Source organism: Neopelma chrysocephalum, unplaced genomic scaffold (assembly GCF_003984885.1).
Source record: "Neopelma chrysocephalum unplaced genomic scaffold, ASM398488v2 Primary Assembly neopelma1_70, whole genome shotgun sequence".
NCBI lineage: Eukaryota > Metazoa > Chordata > Aves > Passeriformes > Pipridae > Neopelma > Neopelma chrysocephalum.
This window is the reverse complement of record NW_020897730.1, coordinates 820,957-841,344: the sequence shown is the minus strand read 5'-3', so window position 1 is coordinate 841,344 and position 20,388 is coordinate 820,957. Positions and strand designations below refer to the sequence as shown.

Genomic DNA, 20,388 nt, shown 5'->3' with positions numbered 1-20,388 from the left:
AACTAAATAAAAATACAAAGATAAGATAGAAGTGACATTAAAAAACAATCACCAAATTTAAAAACACAGTACTGTTAAGGACAAACACGTAAGCACTGATAAGCCTCTGAAAAACAAAATAATCTAACATGATAGTCACATGAACTTTTACATGTTCCTGAAAGCAAAAACCCCCAGAAGATTAACTAGGAAAAGCTAATGAACCATTTTTAGAGCCAACCTCCTTATGCCAGTAGAGCACCAGTCTCAAAGAGATCTGTCAAAAAAAAGTAGTAACTTTTCAGATGGAGGTTAAAATAACTTGGGAGTATTTTGATCACTTACTCAGGCCTTTTGATCCCATGTCGTCAGGGACCTCCTGCAGAGTAGTCCCCAGAGGGCAAGCAATAAAAAGACAATCACAAAGAAAATAATTGTCAGTAATATATAAAATTGGCGCTACGACAGGAGACAGTTCCCAGAACATCACAGGGAAAAATAAGTCTATAGGATTTGACCTGACTGGCACGTGAAGTGTAATCAGTAATGCAAATGGCAGAGAAAAGAGTTTGTTTCGAACCTGGTCTGAATTAGGAAATTATCCAACTGCTTTTTGAGAAGACTTCTTTTTTTTGTGATAGCAACAACAATGAAAATCAAAGTAACCTCTCATCATTAGGAAAATCAAATTAGAATTAATGACTTTGAAGAACCAGTCTAAAGGGACTGATTTGAGAAGCTGGCAAGCTCCATTGTCCTTTCATTGCTGCTGTGCCTTCTCCTCCAAGTTAGAAACAAGGATGCATCACTGACAGCACTGGAAGGCAGTTAACCCCTCCAGCTACTCAACAGTATTGCCCAATTTATTTTACACTGGGATACTCTGGCGTTAAATTTTATTTTAACAGCAAACAAACATTTGCATTGATTTTGTAGATTGGTTTGCCATTGGCACTGCAAGCTCCTTAGCCTGTTGCAGCTCATGAAACTGTCTCCATGGTAACACCCTACTGCAATCTAGCAGGCCCTTCTACTGTGCTTCGCTCTCCATCGAATGCCACATACTTACGGTCAATATCACTGGTTTCCTGCTCACTCTGGTCCTTGTTCTTGTAGAAGGGAAATTTTCGGGAAAAGAGGTTCTTTTTACGCTTGTCATTGAATGACTGCTGAAGAAGAGAAGGAGGGGCAAAACAAAGGATGTCTAATGTCTGTGTGAACAAAGGCCCAGACCAGCAGCTTTGCGGAAGCTGACTCCTACAACCACATTATGCAGTGCATGTTTCAGTTCAACACTATCTCCTCAGCTCATGAGAATTAGAGATCAGGATCAAGACTTTGCTCATACCCTCTGTATTTCACATGCTTAGTACTGAAATAACTGTAGGGTTAGTTCAGGCTGGGTCATTCTATACAGCCTGACCTGTATTTCACAAATTTAGGCTTGCTGGGAGTGTAAAAAAACCTAAAAAACAAGGCTGTTGTAAGTTGGCCAAACCATAATGACTCAAAGTCAATTAAATCACTAATATTATCTCACATAGGGGTTACAATATTAAAAAAAAAAAAAAAAGCTGAGGCTTCACACATGCTTTTGCAAACACTGATATTATAACAGCATGCCAGAAGTGTTTGCCAGTGTTACCCATTTGCAAAGGCAAAACTGTAAATACTTTGTTGACAACTGCTAAATAACAGCTCATAAAGACAAATGGAAGTTAAAAGCTGCATTGTCCCAACTGCTCTTACAATAAAACTAAGTAACAGTGAAATAGGAAAAAAAAAAAAAGAATGTGTCCAGCTAAAATACCCAAATAATTAAAAAAACAACCCCCAAACCTGTATTTGTTTCAATGTTTCATAATTGCAATCCATTGCAAGTTCACTGAAAGCAATTACTTCACTCTATTCTGCATTCAAATATCTTTCAAAAGAGACAAACTAATTTCAATTGTTTATTGTGGCAATTATGTTTTTCAAGGGTGACTTTATAATCACCATGTGGAAACCTCTGTATATCAAGGATCATGTTCAGCAACTTTCAACATTTAATTGCTCATGTTGCTGAAGAATTTCTGCATCTCAGTGGCTGCAAACAATTTTAGAGTTACCTACACAGACATATACACCCATGTGAATATAAACTATTACTGTGCTCCTGTCCAAGCGATGGAGAGCATCCATGTGTTTTCATTCATTTACAGGTATGTCTACAGGTATAACTAACACAGAATTTAGTATTATCTGCCATGTTTTCTGCTGAAGACCTTATGTGACTACAGCATCTTTAATTTGCTGTTCCAAGTCAATAAAGAGACTTAATGTATAAATAAATCAGTAATGTTTTTATTGTGATTATGCCCAGACCTAGAGCTAATACAGATAGCTTAAAGCCAGCTGAAATTTCTTTTCATCTTTAGGCGTACGTGAATCATCTGACCAGTTTCGCCAAGATATGGAATTTGTCATGTTTTTGTCATTTGGTTTGCAGAAACTGCCATGGGAAGGACAGTAAAAGTAGGAAAACATCCAACTTGGTTTTGAGACCCTGTGTTGCAGGGGGATTGTTTATTTCTAAGCTAAGCTAAACAGAGCCCGTGTGCAGCAGAAAGTAATAAAAGTGCCACAGAAACATTTTTTAAAAGCTACTATAAAAAAAATTCATACATTTAAGACTCTATTAACAGCTATTCCTAAAATCTGAACCATGTTAACTTTCAAGTGATTGTTTCTCTGTCTTCAGTCAGTGTGAGCTCATCTTCCTCTATTATATGCAATATAGCTGCAGAAAGGTATGTCATCTTTTCAACCAGCATTAAGTATGGAATAAAACACAGTCACAACTAGGGGTCAAACAGGATAAAGTTTTTTTCCAATGGTGGGCCACCTTCTCTGCCACAATTGCAAAACTAGCACTCGACCTTCCAAAAGAGAATGCCTACAGTACAACACAAAAGTTGCATCCTGCTACAGGACTAACAACCCTTCTGGCCATCTGTTTTAATAGAGACTTGCTTGGCAACAGCAGATACTGAAACATCCAGTGATGTTTCCATTACCAATTTTTTAAAAAAAAATTACTTAAAATTACCAGGTATTAAAGAGATACATGGTACCATGGGAGCATGATCAGTGACACTGAGCTCTGGAAATAGCAATACTGTGCTAAGGAGGAAATCCATAAAACCTTTAATTGGTTTGCATCTGTGTTCAACTAAAACTGTTGTTCCACTGTGAGAATTGGTAAATTACCAACCTGACATATGAACAAAATATCTAGTTTTGAGCCAATCATATGCTTTTCAGAAACCATAGTTGGCATGGGCAAAGTTTTAGGTTATGGTCCTCCTGACCTTCTCCATCTGAAGTCAAGTCATTGCAATTGATTTCTCACAATGAGAAAGTTTAATGTTATCTACAGAAAAAGGGCAACAAAAAAATATATCCAAAGGAGATCTTTGCTGAGTATGCTGGAAAATACTGTAATGTGAATTTCAAGAAGTGGAAGTCTCACAACTATATAATTGTTTCATTTGGGCAAGTCCTTCAGTTTGGTAAAAAGAGACATGAATGTAACAAAACTAAAATGTGCAGTTTAACTGAGGTGGTGAGACTCTGCAATTTGTACAGTTAGAATAAAAGGAGTGGCTGATTTATTGTACTTCATAAAACATAATCAGGTTCTTCACTGTAGTTTTGAACATATTTCGTAACAATAATTATTTTAACTTTCTGTACACTTAGCTAATATTAAATTTTATATACTGCATGTATGTATAATGGTCAGAGTCAGTTCCATTACCCCCCAAAAAAAGAGAAAATAAAAGTATTATACTGATTTTGCAAAAAAAAAGATTAGCCAAAAGATTATTTTTAAAAGATATCATGATTACAAAAAGCTAGAGGGATTTGCTTATTAGTTGAAAATGCATAGTAATTGCATTACATTTTTCATAAGCCCACTGCAAATCATACACAGGCATCATAAGCAAGAATATATTAAACCAGAAGCAGCACAGGAAATGAGATAAATGTGTATATGAAAGGAAAAAACGAGAAAAAAATGTAGCCATTTCTGCTCCAGATTTTTTAGCTTTCCTTAAAATGAAAGGAATGTGGATTTTAGTGTTAGCTATCACTAGGGTTATTCTTCAAGGTCTTAACGTAGAAATTTTCAAAAACTGTACAAAATTGGTATTTCATCCTGTTCATGGAGTATTAGCATATACAGACACAGGGAGGGACAGTCCACGAGGACACGTACGGTGCAGACAACTTACTGGGAAAAGTATCACCGTGACAAACACAGGAAGAATACTTTAAGGAGAAACTCCAATGTTAAAACATTTACAGCCGAAGCAAAAGATTGTGAACAGTGTAAGTGTGTTTGCAAAATGAAATGTTACTAAAGAAAAAGAACTGCAGTTCTACATCAATGGCAAGCGTAGTTGCTTTTCCACTCAGTATTCCGTGCATATCTCTGGTGCTGTGCCGGTACACAGGGACTGTGCACCAGTTCCACTATCGTCAAAACGCTACTTCAAACACGTCATTAATTAACTGTTTGCAGTTTATTGGTAGACAAACTACAAAACCATGCAATTACCTTTCAAAGAACATGGTAACATTCGAAAAATTGCTTAATATAATGAAAAGAATCTGAAGTATTTAAGCATTTTCTTTATGTGACTTCTACAAAGCCAACTCAAATTATCATCATGTCAGTCGATAACATTTTATTCCAATACCAAAATATGATCGCACCAAAACAGAAAAAAACCTGCAAATAATCCACTAAATCTCCAAGGCAGTAACATAACTGTGCATCAGAAAGTAGCAAGAGATATTAATTTCCTTTTAAATGATTCCTTAAAAGGGAAAAATTCTTTAATAACTGAAACCTTTGCCATGTAGCAGAGGGATGTACACATGGACTTGACAGTCTTTTACTTTAAAGTCCTATCAGGACTATCAGGATAAAATACTGAAGCTTTAATATTCTCTCAGGAACTTAAAGCATGTTTCAGACTTTTAAAAATTACAATATATTATTACTTTAGAAGGCTCTTACATCTAAAATGCATATGCTACGTCTTGAAATTACTACTTATATACTATTGGTAGAAATTGTAAGGTTGTGAAATTCTTTCTCAAATTTCAGAACAACCAAAATGTTGCAAAAAAGCCTCACCCTCAAAATAATAAAAATATTTGGCTGCTGTGCCATTATGAAATTGCTATAATTTTATCTGCAAACTTTCCTATTACTACTTAAGTACCCTCACTGCTTTCTCACCACTCATTTCCATCACATGTACTGGGACAGGAATAGTGTATTGTGCAGTGAACTGCACTGACTAAAATTAAAACTAGGATTTCTTTTAGATTGGGTTATTTTTCATCTACACTGGCTATTTTGTATGATTAAAGCACATTTAGATCAGCATTTGCACCAACAGAGAGTGGCAGTAAGAAAAACCAGCTGTATGGCCTTGAGTTTTGTTGGTCTGTGCCCTTCCATGAAATTCTTTAAAGCTTCTATATCCATAATCATAACAAAGAAGTGACTTTATGCTGTCTGGGTAACATGTAGTTTGTAAAGCCTCACTTCATCAGAGGGATCCTGCTGAGCTTTACTTCCTTGTTTTCTAGATGCATTAAAAGAATTTTACTTTCTCTGAAAATTGGTAGTAAGTCCCTTCTCAAATAAAGGGAGTCCAGGAGTACAAACCATACTCAAGTACTACATGGCTCTATAAACAGCACTTGCAGAGCTATTAGAAATGGCACTATTCAATATTTGATTAGTATATACATCTCCTACTACATTACAGTATTAATAGGAATATATATTTCTATGCCAATTCTTTAAACAATTTGCAGTGTTTTGGCAATTAAAAGTCTACTTTGGTGCTCAGAATTATTTTATTTCTGTTTGACAGAATTTAGTCTTTTCACTCAAATTTGAAACAGAGTCTCCACACATAAATCACTGAAAAATGTTACCATTCACAATGTAATTAGCACTTCATTAACTCACCCCTTTATCTCCTCTTGCTTTGGAATTGAATTTCACTGTCTTTAAACGGGCTCGTTCTTTTTTCTCAACTCTGCCACAAAAACATACACAAAAGTGGTAGAATCAGCAAAACTCCAGAACTTCATGTTACTGCTTGTTACAACATAAGTATATTGGTGTACCTTTTGCATATACATTTTTATTGCTTATGACACATTCAGAAAATGGAAACCTGCTAATGGAAAACTGTATTATAAAAGCAGGGAATTATTTCTCAAATTACAAGGCTGCGAGAGTATTTTGTGGCTATATATGTTCAATAAATCCGGAGGGTGCAAAGAGAAAACACGACATAGTAAGTGACTGGCCTCAGCTATCAGTCAACAGCAGATAGTAGGATTCAGAGCACCTAAACTCTGAGTCTCTAGTAGCCAACAAACAACTCATCTCAATTGACTCTGGCTGCCAAAGAATGATCTTCCAGATTTCCAGGTTCTGGGTACAAAGACTTCATGATAGTGTCATAACCTGAATAAAATTCACTTTGCACCTTTTCATACATAAATGGTGTACTGTTATTAAAACTACATATAATGTTATTAATCCCACAACTTGTTTACATTGAGAACAGCACACAACTCCTAGGACTAAATAGGGTTTTAACAAACTTCCTGTTGAGTTAATCAGAATCCCACTACAGATTACTTAAAAAAAAAAAAATCCAACAAGTGGCTGATGTGGTACAACAAAGAGTTGGGCTGATTCCAACGGGATGAGGTTCAACAAGGCCAAGTGCCGGGTCCTCCACTTTGGCCACAACAACCCCATGCAGGAATACAGGGTGGGGACAGAGTGGTTGGAGAGCAGCCAGGCAGAAAGGGACCGGGGAGTTTGGATTGACAGGAAGCTGAACATGAGCCAGCAGTGTGCCCAGGTGGCCAAGAAGGCCAATGGCATCCTGGCCTGGATCAGGAAGAGTGTGGCCAAAAGGTCCAGGGAAGGGATTCTTCCCCTGTGCTCAGCACTGGTGAGGCCACACCTCGAGTACTGTGTCCAGTTCTGGGCCCCTCAGTTCAGGAAGGATATTGAGGTGCTGGAGCAGGTCCAGAGGAGGGCAACAAGGCTGGTGAAGGGACTCGAGCACAAGTCCTATGAGGAGAGGCTGAGGGAGCTGGGGTTGTTCAGCCTGGAGAAGAGGAGGCTCAGGGGAGACCTCATCACTCTCTACAACTCCCTGAGAGGAGGCTGTAGCCAGGTGGGGGTTGGTCTCTTCTCCCAGGCAACTGTCAGCAAGACAAGAGGGCATGGTCTTAAGCTGTGCCAGGGGAGGTTTAGGTTGGGTATCAGGAAAAAATTCTTTACAGAGAGGGTAATCAGGCATTAGAATGGACTGCCCAGGATGGTGGATTCTCCATCCCTGGAGGTTTTTAAGATGAGACTGGATGTGGCACTTAGTGCCATGGTCTAGTAACCACAGCGGTAGTGGATCAAGGGTTGGACTTGATGATCTCAGAGGTCCCTTCCAACCCATCTGATTCTATGATTCTATGATTAACAACAAAGAGAAAGGCACATGCAATATATTTATTAATCATATCAGATGTTTAACAGCAGACATTTCAAAGTCAATAAAGTATGACATACCTCCGTTTGCTTGGGATAACTCCAATTTCATCACTTTCTCCATCTGGAGTTACCTGCCGTGCTTGCCACCATTCATCATCAGAAGCATTAATGACATGGAGAATATCACCAAATTTGAAGTTCAATCCTTGACTAGGAAGGCCACTATCTTTAGTCTTGTCATAATCAAAAAGAGCCCTACATTGAAAAGAAAAATTTAACACAGAAAAAAGCAAAAATCAGGAGAGTATGAATAGCACAAAATATGAAGCCAGCTGCCTGTGTTGTTCATACATGATCGCATCCTTCTGACAGGTATTTATAAGAAGGTTGAATGCACTCTCACACACAGAGAGAGAGAGAAAACATAGTATAGTACAGTACCCACACACACTTCTAAGTTTCAATGAATGAGAAAAAACTTCATCCAGAGCAAAACTCTAGTGCTTTGCAAAAGGTCTACAGAAGGCACCTCCTGCAATTCAATAAGTACTTTGCAAAAAACAAGTTACATGTCAGCCCAGGATAAAAAAGACAAGCAAGTATTTGAAGCATAAAGCACTGTCAAAAGTTCTGTAATGTACACTGTTTTATATCAAGTTATAAACTGAAATTATTTTAGCAAATAAAAAGTACTGTCTTTAAAATGAAAGTCAATATCCTGCTGGCAGGGAAAAACAACTTAGAAATGTGATCTGATCACCACTTTGCTACCGCAGTACCCAAAGGCAAAGAACCTTATGTGAATTCTTTTGGAAAATTCTCAACCATTTCAAGAGAGTCTCATCCTTTTTCCTAAGGTAAGACTGCTTGCAGTAATAGGCACTCGCAATAGCTGAGCAGCAGCTGCGTGACTACAGTTTTATTAACATTCTCTTTGCCAGCAAGGTTGGTTTATGCAAGCCCACTATTACCCTACCCACAGTCACGCCTGCTTTGTACTGACTCCTGTTCCCCTCCTTGCTTATGAAAGCACAGTTGTCTGGAAAGGCATACGATCCACCACACTATGGAACTGATCTGGTTTAGAAGTAATGTCTTTTCTCCATGTTGGATCATTTTATATCTGGACCAGTTCCCTGAGGAACTGAAGAGATCTGCAGCATGCTTCTCCCAGCACAACTGAGGGTTTAGAGAGGATGTGGAAATGAATGATGACAGGAGCCCCTTAGCAAACTGCAAGGGCTACTACTCCTAAGATTCTGCCCTATAAAGGACTCTTCTTTTTCATTTCAAAAAGATGCATGAATCTATGTAAAGTGTGTGCTCATATGACACAGTCAAAAAAATCCTCAACTTTATTTCATCTTCCAGGTCATGTCTGTCAGTGCTGCACTTTCTAAACAATACCCGATCTCAACTTACTTGATACCAAGCCCATCACAAAGTAGTACCAATAGATTACAATGCGATAATTTAAAATGGTGTCATTTTTCTTGTCCAAATTCAGCTTGTTTCTTCACCCCAAACACTGGTCTTACATAACTTTTTCTGCTTGGTTTTTAATATTGAAGAATTTTTTTAACCCCTGTAAGTACCCATAAATCATAACCTGTTTGCTCCAAAAATGTACTTGTGGATTTTGCCTTTCCAAAGCACTGAGTGTATTTTTTTATGTTTGAACTGTATTTGTTCATAACCAATGACAAATTGTTTCCAGGGGAAAAATTAAAAATCTTCTGTCAGATCAATTCATCTTCAGCATCTATTGCAAAACCAGAGCTGAGACACCAGGCCTTTCCTGGGCCATAAAAAGTATCAAAAATTTTTCCTAAAGGATTAAAGGTTTTAATAAATACTTTCTAAAATGTCTAGCACAAGACAGAAATTTTAAAATGGCTTCAAAATATTTACTCTCATGATAAACAGAGCCCTATATTTCAACTTGCAATATCTTTAATTTCAGTTTATTAAAAAATTTAGGCTTTCAATTTTGAAATAGCTTGGAGATTGGAATACCACCTTCCTTCAGCAATGCAACCTTCATGATAACATCTTTTGGTTTAATTCCATAATGTAGTTGAGATATCCTGATTATTTAAAAAAAAAATAAGAACCCTTTTTTTCTTTGAAATCACCAAAATACTGCAGATAAGAAAATAAGAAAATTATACACACAGTAGTTATTCCTCCACATTTACTCTGTACATGTTTGTTCAAGAGACACTCTGGACAAATATTATTTCATATCTCAAAATAAATTGCACATCATCCATTATGTACTTTTCAGTGCAGATTCAAGCTGTATACATTTTCACTGAATTAATTACATGCATCATGAAATTCATTTCCTGAAACTTCTTGTTAGCGTTCAGGCAATGATTTCTACCAGCACTACTTTTAACTTCTATTTTTTAATTTGAATATAAACTTACATAAGCAGTGAGAGCAGGGCCTAACAGCATTAACATGTGTGTTGACTGCATGAGAAAAAATACACAGGAGTGAAATGGAAGCACACTTGGATAAAAACATTATTATCAACATGTGCTCTTCAAACTAGATAAGATGGTTACACAGAATGATTTTTGAACAATGAAAGGCAGTTTCATCAAATACATTTCCTCTGGTGAGGTCTCTTCAAGTCTGAAATATCAAAAAAACATAGGAGACGTCCAATTAAATTGCCATGAAGGCATCTCACATGTGCTTTTTGAATCTGCAGATGAATATATATAGAGAGAGATATAGCTCAGATGCAAAACCAGAAACACTACATGAGAGAATCTCTCTCCTCTTCAAATAAAGATCAAAAGAAATATAAAGCAAAAAAGAGAAGGCCATTACATCAGCACACCTGAAGTAGTTGAGGGAGGGTGAGTGTGGGGGGAGAGTTAGATGTACAAATGAAGAATTGGTTGCTGCTGCTAAATTGCTATATTTGCTTTGCCCTCCAAGAACTGTTTGACAGATTGATATTCATAATTTTTGATATACATACAATTAAGAAGAAAAATCTGCCATTTTACTTCAAATTTTATTTTCAGGTGAACACAATTGCCTTCTCGTTAATATTACATAACATCCCAAAAATGCTGTTTACAGGTAGACTATTCATAAAGATACCAAGTTTACAGGGATACAATGATGCATCTGATTTTATTTGCTAATTTGTTACCATGATTTTGAGATGTCACCAGAGATGATTTTCATAGTATTTTTATTTAACAGGTTTTCTGCAATTGTGATTGAATGCCTATAAACATTTTACTGTTGGATTTACTATTCAATTCAGCATTTTGTTACTTAATGGGCATCCTTTAAGGCATATCCAAAACCCAGTATTACTGAAAAAGATAGCTCCAGTTACTAAAATTGGCTTTGAATTGGTACAATTAAAAGTACAGTATGATTATACCAGAGAGACTTATAATAAGGAATAAGGTGGATAACTAACATGTTCTGTCAGTATCTACTAATATGTGAAAAGATTCATAAAAGTTACTTCAGTGTGGTCAAAGTTACATGAGAAACCAGACAGAACAGATGTGAACCCATTCTGTGCATACCAAGTTGCCTACCAGTCTTTGGCAACCTTTGCTGTGATGACAAGAGCAGAACTCAGAAGCCCTATAAGCACCCTCTGTCAAGAGATGTGGGTAGAAAAGTACTTTTGCTGTGGAATTTTTGCACTTTAGATTTTTGTTCTGATTTATAACAAAGCTGATTATCGGGTCTCAAAAACCTTTCTGGGATCAGGAATCACCAGTCTCCATGAAGTCTCTGCCAACAACAACCTGGAGAGTTGCAAGTTCTGCAGCAGCTGTCAAAGTCAAAAGCTCAATAGCTTCCATCAGTGGAATAAAAGCTACACAAACACAAAATGCTTGACAGTGGCTTAAAATACCAGACCAATGTGTGAACATGAGCATAAGCGGTTTAGAACGTAATCAGGCTATAGCTAACCAAGCAAAATAAAAGCATTTAGAATTGTTCAGGCTTAGTTACATGATGAGGGCTAAAGCGATAAAGCTTGGGATTATGGAAAGGAAGATCTCAGCACAATATCTATATATACACCTACCTGTGGAAATTCAAAGACATGGATAACTGTGATATCAAGCACTTATCCCCTACTATTTATCTTTGCTTGGATTCTGATTTTTTGCAGAGATATCTTATTCTTTTTTTTTAATATATGTACTTTTGTCTGCCTTAAATGTTTTGGGGGTGAAAATTTAAATCTCCAAAGTCAAAACATAAGAGCTATACTTGTTAGAGTCAAGATAAATGGAAGCCCTGCGAGTAATTAATTACATTTGTTTCAAAGCCTTCAGAAATAGATTGCAAAGGACCAAGACTTTTCTGAGCATTGATGCAATTACTCAGGTAACTGCTTCATTTAAGACTTGCTTCCTTTCCCACAGCTCAATAGATGGAATGCACCATGAACAAAACAGTTTTGCATTGGAAAAGTCAACAGCACCTGGGCCTGGGATTTTAGCAGGTAAACCAGTGAGGTGCTACAACATTTTAAACCAAGCCTAACCCAAGTACCAGAACTACTGAGGTTTTATCTGCTCTACTGAAACATTCTGGCCCCTTCCAAGAGGCTACTGCTGGCCCTGATTCAATCCAGAGATGAGCTGATACGAGGAACTCAAAAATCAATTTATTTTTAAAAATGCAATCCTTTTACCCACATTCCCTATTTGAAACATTATGCTTTATCAGTATATGATAACTCATGTAAGAGTTAGGTGGCACATAAATAAGCTGCACCTTGCCACAATTTCCCTGTGAAACCACCTATTTTCTCATCTGCTTCATGCTCTTATATTTCCACCTCCTTTTAGCCTCCTTTATGTTTAACTTGATATGAATAAATTCACAAAGTATACTCAGTTCATTTGCTTTGATGCATTTTCCCTCTTGGTTATCACAGAAAAATATTCCGTAACAAAATGCCATTGGATATAGAAATGCAGTTCCTATACGAGCCGAGAATACAACCAAAGTAAGCTAAAGGAAATAAGATCTGACAAACCTTAAACAAGGGAAGACTATAAATTTGAACTCAAATACTGAACAAGGCAGAATATGAAGACTACTGTCACAAAAACACAAAGTGAACTAAGAAAGTTGTTAAGACTTCACATACACTCACCTAAAGAATAAGTGCATGTTTCTGCTGAAGGATTATCACCTCTCTCAGAGCCAGGACAAAAAGGCAATAATAGCACCACTCTTCAAAGTTCATATAGTGTTCTCAGGGCTATTACTTCTTTTTCAGCTATATTACATTTATCAATCTAAATTATGCTTTAATATATATGCATGTAAGTGTCCATTTGTTAAATTCAATACTTGGTAATTGTATGAAAATGAAAATAGAGAAATACTAAGTCTACAGAAAAGTAGAAAAACACAGCAGCAATACCATGAAAAAGATAATTACCTGACATATAGGGATCTCTTCTGGCTGGTTCGCAAAGATCCTGATCCTGAACTAATGCTACTGTTCATCATCTGTTCCCGTAAATCATGTATTTTAGCTTCAAAACGACTGTATTCTGTAAGAAAGAGAGGCATGGCAATTAGCTTCCCCCTGAACTTCAGCAATTAAACTGAAATCACACCTGAAATAATTATGATTAGACATAGCAAACACACAAGAAAATTATACTTTTAAATTCTGTGGGTTAAATCTATAATTCACAGTAACTATTTTTTCCCTAAGTAAGACAAACATTTCTACTAATAATTACCAATTTCATAGTAATAAAAAGACTGATACAGATAAATTTTAACCCATGAGAATAGGAAAACTTTAGAATATACATGTGAAATACAGGTTTATAATCAAGAACTATGTATTTTAAATTTTAAATGTTAAAAAATGGGAATGAAAAGCGTCTGTACTTTAAAATTACTGAATTTCAATTAGATAAAGAATTTAACACTAGAAGGTGGGAAATATGGAAAACATCTTCTGAAATAAGACCATGTTCCCCTGGGAGCTCAGGAAAAGAAAAAGAATTCCAGAATTCTGGCATGAATCTCAATCCACTTGTAAACGGCATTAGAGATTCAAACTGCCCCCACAGAATTATGTACAATGTTAATCCTGGAAAAACGGATTGTGTTCTTAAGCAGTACTGTGTCCTAATAAAACTAAGCTAAATGCATTTTGATTTTAGCTACAAATGCAGGTAGTAAAATAGTAATAGCTTGTTCAGGACAAACATTTCCTGAAGCGAGGTACTTACATGCTGTCAGCATAAAATATGAACTCAGAGCAAGTAAGTTTTTCCTTCAGCGGAATAGTTTGGACTTCGGGATCAACAGATCCACTTGTAAAACCTTCCTAGTCAAAGGAAGCGTTCTGCAGCCACCACCTTCCCCGGGAGAACACGTGATGCCAGATTATAACAAGTCAACACTGGGAGAGCCAGGGTGTGTGAGCCACAAGCAGCTGCTGCACTGGGCACTGCACCCTCACCCCCTGCGGGCACCACGGGCATGCAGGAAATGCAGCACTGACACAAAGGGCTCTGAAGTAAAGAATCTGGAGAAATCTCAAAACTATAGTTCCTTCAACAGTCATCTAAACACTATAGATGTTTTATTATATTACATTCTGCAGCCCTTTCTCCCCACAGGCTCATCACACAGTGAGCACCGGGCTTACAACAAACCACAGAAGAAAAAAATATTAGTTACGGAAGAATAATGGGTGAACCAGTTGCTGATATATCACTTCATTAGGTTATTACAAATCTGATACATCTATAATTAACCCTATCCAGACCATGACAGTATGAACAGTCTCTTAAATCACCCTAACTTTTGTTCTTCAAAAAAAAAAGCTAGTAGTTTTTAAGACAATATCTTAGTTTTTGAAACAGCACCAAGTGCCTTTTTACAAATAAAGATCAAATACTTTACCAGCACTACATTAGACTGATGAGGTTGTTTGACAAGAAAACAAAAACATTATTTCCACCACTACTGATGCTATTACTAATAACAAAATAATGTAAGATAACAGGACACTAACCTAAGAGGAACGTGAGCAAACGACATTTTTTAGAAAGTAACACCCCTTGGGGGAAGGGCTCAGTTGCAGTGAGAGAACAGCCCACTTCTGCTGTGCTACTGCTGTACTGTATGGCCTTGGCTAAAGTCACCTCATTTTACTCATTTGTACTCAAGAAATGATCTTTTAAGCTTCTCACCTGTTTCTTGGGTGTTTTGGAAGATTAAAGCTCTGAACATCAAATGTACAAGAATGGTAACAGAGATTTCTGACATAAAAGATTTTTTTCTGCCCCTGTGTGAAAGGAAAGTAAGCATGGAAAAGACCAGATAATTCAAGTATTTTCTTGTGTTACAGCCTGTTCAGTGCTGAAAATATCTGCAGTTCTTCGCAATAGCTAGTGCAAAAAAATGCAAATTTCTGTTAACAAACTATCATGTGTCATCTGCTGGAAGAATCAGATGTAAGAGTTAACAGAGAGGCTATTCCCTACTATTGCTAAACTTTACTTTATCCTATATATCATCCTCAGGTTGCTGGCCTTGCAATTTCCTGTAATAATTTAATTTTTCTTATCAGAACTCCTGGGAAGTAAGAGCTGAATGAGTGACAGGGACATCTGTAGGAGTAAGAAGGAGAAGAATTTCACCATAGGCGCTCTTGCCATATGAATAAAGCAAAAAAGGAAACTAATGGGCTGGGACTGAGAAGGCTTTATGTTCGAAAAGAAGGAGTGCCAAGAAATGTCTTGCTTAGGAAAAGCTTAAACACTCTGTGCAGGCAGAATCTGGTGAGCTCCTTTGATGTAGAGCAAGCTAAAATTTGAGTTATATTTGTCTTACAGAAGATGGGAGGAACAGGATTGATAGAAATCTCAAAGTCATTGGGTTTGGAGATGGAAAGTAGACAGGATTTTGTTTTTCTTGAAAAGAAACCTTAGTATTAGATACAGTGGTACTGAAATTAATGCTGGAGACAGAAAATAAGACAGCAGCAGGACTCTTGAGAGCATGAGAAAAGCAAAATCAGTTTGACCCAAGGGATTAGAACCTGTCCCCTGTTGAGTAAGCAGCATTGGTTCAACTCTGGCATTACAAAGCAAAGGGAGAGCTCTGCTAATTTGTGTAGGAGAGGTTATATTTCTATCTCTACAATTAAGAAGAGTTGGATATCAGCTGTCTTTCATACCTTCAATCTCTTATTTCCTTCAGCTTATCATCCTAGATTCTCCCAAATGCTAGAGAACTGTTTTCTTTACAATTTCATTCTCTCTTATGTGCATGCATAATAATCCTATCTAGTGTGTGACAAATTTATCATATTTGTTTCCCTAAATCACAGTGAACAACACAACAAACTTCCACATGGCTAAGTGTGACAAAGTCATACAATGCATGTTCAAATATACAACTTTTTAAAAAAGTTTTATTTTGCCACTCAAACATTCCAGAAATGTGGAGCTAGAACAGGCACAGTGAACAAGAAGAAAAGGATACTCTTCTTTCTTGGTTAACAGGAAATGAGGAGCTTGGCTGAGACAGAATATGATTGATTTCAGGTGTAGTGTGATCAGGGTAACCAAACAGAAAGGACATAAGCTATTTAAGTGAAAAAGTAAAACTGATTTTAACCCAAATGGAATAGGTTGGTCATAAGAGCTCAATCTACAAATATGCTTCCAGTTTCCACAGACATTAAAACACTGAGATTCTGAAATCGTATTTTAATAAGAACTACGGTGGCACAAGAAACACAGACACCTACCCAAAAGAAAATTAAAACCCCAAATCAAACCACACAATCCAACCCCTCGTTCCTTCCAGGTAAGAATTGGATCTGGAACCCCATATATATGCAATATCAGTGAATGCGATTTAACTCGGAATCTCTTGTAATATTCTGAATTTTAGGAAAGCTGCTGATGAGATACATCAAATAAAGGGCAACAGGCAACAAGACTAACATGAAACACAGTAAAATATGAGCATTAGAATAAGAGCACCTTTTCTTGGCTAGAATTTTCTCAAAGTTTCCAGTAAGTTTAGAGGCAGAGAGGGAATAGTACCTGCTACCATAACATAGAGTTTGAGGAAGCACAAGCACCTGCTGCTTCAATTCATAGCATTTGTCCAACGGTACCCCACAATCACCAAATAAAACCCCAAAGCCTACACAGGTTTACACATAATCAGTTGTTAAGAACATAGGATGAATACATCTGGGCTCAAGTTTAAACTTCAAAATTACACTGGATAAGCAGATGGTGCAAAACTAGACTAAATCTGCCTAGTTCGTGTCTGCACGTATTCCACGGCAAGAAACAAAAAGGAGGGGGGGAAGATTAGGAAGTCCTGGAAGATTATTCTGTTCCCAAGCTGCTGAAGTGATTTCACCTAGAAAACATTTTCAAAGTCAATGTTTATCTGAACAGAAATCAAAACTTCAGAGAAAGGCTCTGAGCAGTGAAACTCTCTTGGACTGCCTGTCTAGTGGGCGACAGGAACACACAGAAAAGTGGTGAATTGTCTGTACAGGCAGGAGAAAAGAAAAACGAGGCCACAGTGAAAATGCATCTGGTCTGGAACACACATTCCAGCAAATGGGGCAAAGGAACAGAAGGCTACACAAGGGATGGAAAACCCAGCAAACAGCACGGAAGGAACAGCAACTCAAGGAAGCATGGATGGGAGTATAGGGAACAGATGGCAGCACAGCACTGAGAAGCAGAGATTCTTACATATATTGAACCCACGTAAAGCTGAAAAAGTTCACTTTAATTAAAAAAGTATGCCCCTTGCTTCCCTCTTCCCATCTGTCTATGGAAAGCCCCCCTTTAGCAGGACCCATTGGATCTGTCAAAGTAGGACTCTTGTGCTGACAATTTTATATAATACTGATTTATAGTCTTTTCTCAACTCTCAGAATACTCAATTTTCTTCTTCATGGTGCTTCCAGTCAGAGAAATGGAGTCAGGTAGTCAGGATGGCCACCATCACACCGATCCTGTATTTACCTTCCACTTGTTTTTCTTTTAAAATGCATGGACCACAATAAAACCACCATAAATCATCTTTGAGGAGATATTATTTTGTTTCAATGCTTGTCATTTTATAGTAACATTACCTGGAACAGACCACAGTGCATTCCACAAGCATTGGTGGCTTTCATGCACTCTAATGTGTAATGAGCTTGTACCTCATTAATCACTTGAAAGACTGGGTCAAGGAATTTCAAAACAGATTAGAAAAATTGCATTTGTGTTTAGTTAAGAACACTTCTCACAGACCCTGCAAAACTCAGAAAGAGACTAGGTCCAGCTTGTCACTGCTGAGGTAAATACACTAGAAATGTTGCTGAAGGCTTACCACGCATTCACCAACAATTTTATTTAGTATATTAAAGAGCAGGAGTGAGGTTTTAAAGGATTAAAATGTGTAAGCCGCCTTATAGTGTCTACCATGGCTATATATAGCAGATCTCTTTTTCTAATCGTAATGGGTCAAGTTTTGAAGATACTTTAATTGACTAACCTAGATTACTTGCAAATGAGTAGAACCAGGTGGAAAACAAGCAAGAACAGAAATCATGAAAACCAGAGCCATGTATCTGAAAACAGAGCAAACTTATTTTTAAGTTTTCTGTGGTTTTTTTTTTTAATTTTATTTTATGAAATTGGGATGCACTTATCTTTTGAAGCACCTTTGTTTAATACAATCCATGTTCTCAATTAGAAGGCAAGGGAAGCTTGGCCTTGATAAAAAACAATTACCGAAAACTAGGTTTTGCACAAACATTATTGGCTTTGTGCTACTCCAGCTGGGCTTTTACAGACAGAAGATTTACAATATATTTCAAGACAAATGTTCAGAAAACAATTTCAGCTTATGCATATGAAAATGCTACCATTTCCCAGAAATTCCACTAGAAAACAGTTCATAGCTGCAGCATCACAAACAGAAAAATTAGCCACATGCTGGCCATTGACTGGAGAGCTCTAACAAAAGGTTTTTTTGTTCCCTCCTGTTTTTTCTGACTCATTTGTTTTAAGAAAAAGAGAGAATGTTGTCATTATTAAATCTTATTTTCAGTAGATAAATACGATCCTTCAAAACAAAAAGAATTAATTGAAATCCACCTAAAACTGTGACTGATAAACTATGAATATTTTTGAATAAATTTTGCACTGGAGAATCCTTATTTCCATCAATAAAACTGCAAGAATTTGTGTTAACTACCTATATCAACACTGTAGGTTCAGAAGCAGACATTTTACAAAAAATACCTTGAAATCTTGTCTTGATGTTTTGGCTCCACCTTATCCTAATCCTACACTGATCTATTCAATCACCTAAGAACAGAAAGCTAATCACTTAAACATCTTACCACCCTTTCAGACAAGAACTGGATATATAGAGATGGACTTGCTCAGCTGAATTACAAAGAGAAGACCAATGTAGAATATAAACTCTAAATAACAGGCAACTGATAACTCACAGAACAAAATACAACTGTACTACTTAAAATCACAATTTTTCTTTTTTTTTGTATGTCAGGTGGATCCTTGGGAAACAGAAAGGGCTGCTACCCTTTTCTGCCATGACAGACTTATCTGATTGTTGCCATATAGGGGGAAAGGTGAGGTGACCAAGGAATGACTGCTGATGCCAATAGACTTTGCCTGCTTGCTTTTTCAAGGCCCTCCAAGAGCAGTTAATTCACATGTAATTGCAGTAAACATTATACATACACTTAATACAGCCCAGTTCCAGTCTAGCAGAATATAACTATTAAAAAAATTTAATCCACTCAATTATTTTGTATCAAATTTCAGTAGAATTTTTTTTTATAGTTTTAATATATTTCTTTATCTATTTTCTTATTTTTAAACCCTTAAATGCACTGAAGCTATAACACAGTTAAGGCAACCTACTGGAACCTCATACCTTTCTGGAATGGCAAAATCTAACCTTCCAGAATTTCTCAATTTTGAGGTAACATTATTGTTATGTCATACTGAAAACACATAAGAATACCTCGGATGACCTTTTAATTTGAATGAACATAACAATGGATGCCAATGTGAAATGGAGAGCCCTCCAAGAGCTGTACACCTCTGCACAGTCCTATACTTCCCCCTTGCTGCTCCTCTCCTCACTACATTCCCTTCAAGCACCAAGACTCTCATGTTCCTGTATTCCTGCTATGTAACATGATCCTAATTCTGACCTCCTCTGAATCCCCACTCCCAGGAGACAAATTGCCTAGTGTTTCCTCTCCTTCGTCCACACTAACATGACAATTTTTCCTTGCCATCCTACCTCTGCAGAAAACCCAGTGACACAGCAGTGTGGCACTGAGGTCTCTGCAGAGCCAGAGAACAAAAGGAAAATGAAATGGATAGGAAACCTCTACAAGTTAAAATGGGTTATCAAAACACTTTTGTGTACTGAAGCAACATCACTTATTTTAACTGCTGCAGGTTTTTAGTTTTCAGAGTAATTTAGTTTCCAGAGGAATTCAAGGTAAAGCCCAAATCCCTTTTAATTCATGAATGATGTCTTGAAGGAGATAGAAATTTGTAGTACAAGTGGGGAGACTAAGGAAAAGCTTCCAAATCAAGAGGAAAATGATAACAGCATCCTGACTTTCCGACCACACTTCTGTAGGATAATTCCTATTTCACAAACTCCTGCTCTTATCCTACCATGGACCCATCCTTTGCAGATTCCAGCCCCAACAGGTTCAAATCCACTGATCTCTGCAATTAGGGAGACTCTGTATCCACATC

At 37.0% G+C, this 20,388-nt stretch overlaps 1 protein-coding gene across 24 annotated transcripts in view; it reads right to left on the bottom strand.

The window, feature by feature from the left end:
• The window catches only part of DLG1 (discs large MAGUK scaffold protein 1), a 122,463-nt gene that overhangs the window by 14,540 nt on the left and 87,535 nt on the right, over positions 1–20,388 (bottom strand). For 9 of the 24 annotated variants that reach the window (XM_027686156.1, XM_027686163.1, XM_027686164.1 and 6 more), the window contains 4 exons: positions 13,020–13,134; positions 7,643–7,819; positions 6,020–6,089; positions 325–358 (listed from right to left, as the gene is read on the bottom strand). In XM_027686156.1, the coding sequence (XP_027541957.1) occupies positions 325–358; positions 6,020–6,089; positions 7,643–7,819; positions 13,020–13,134 (396 nt within the window). Of the gene's footprint in view, positions 1–324; positions 359–1,048; positions 1,149–6,019; positions 6,090–7,642; positions 7,820–13,019; positions 13,135–20,388 lie in introns of all 24 variants that reach the window. The other 15 variants (XM_027686169.1, XM_027686150.1, XM_027686152.1 and 12 more) reach the window with 3 other exon arrangements.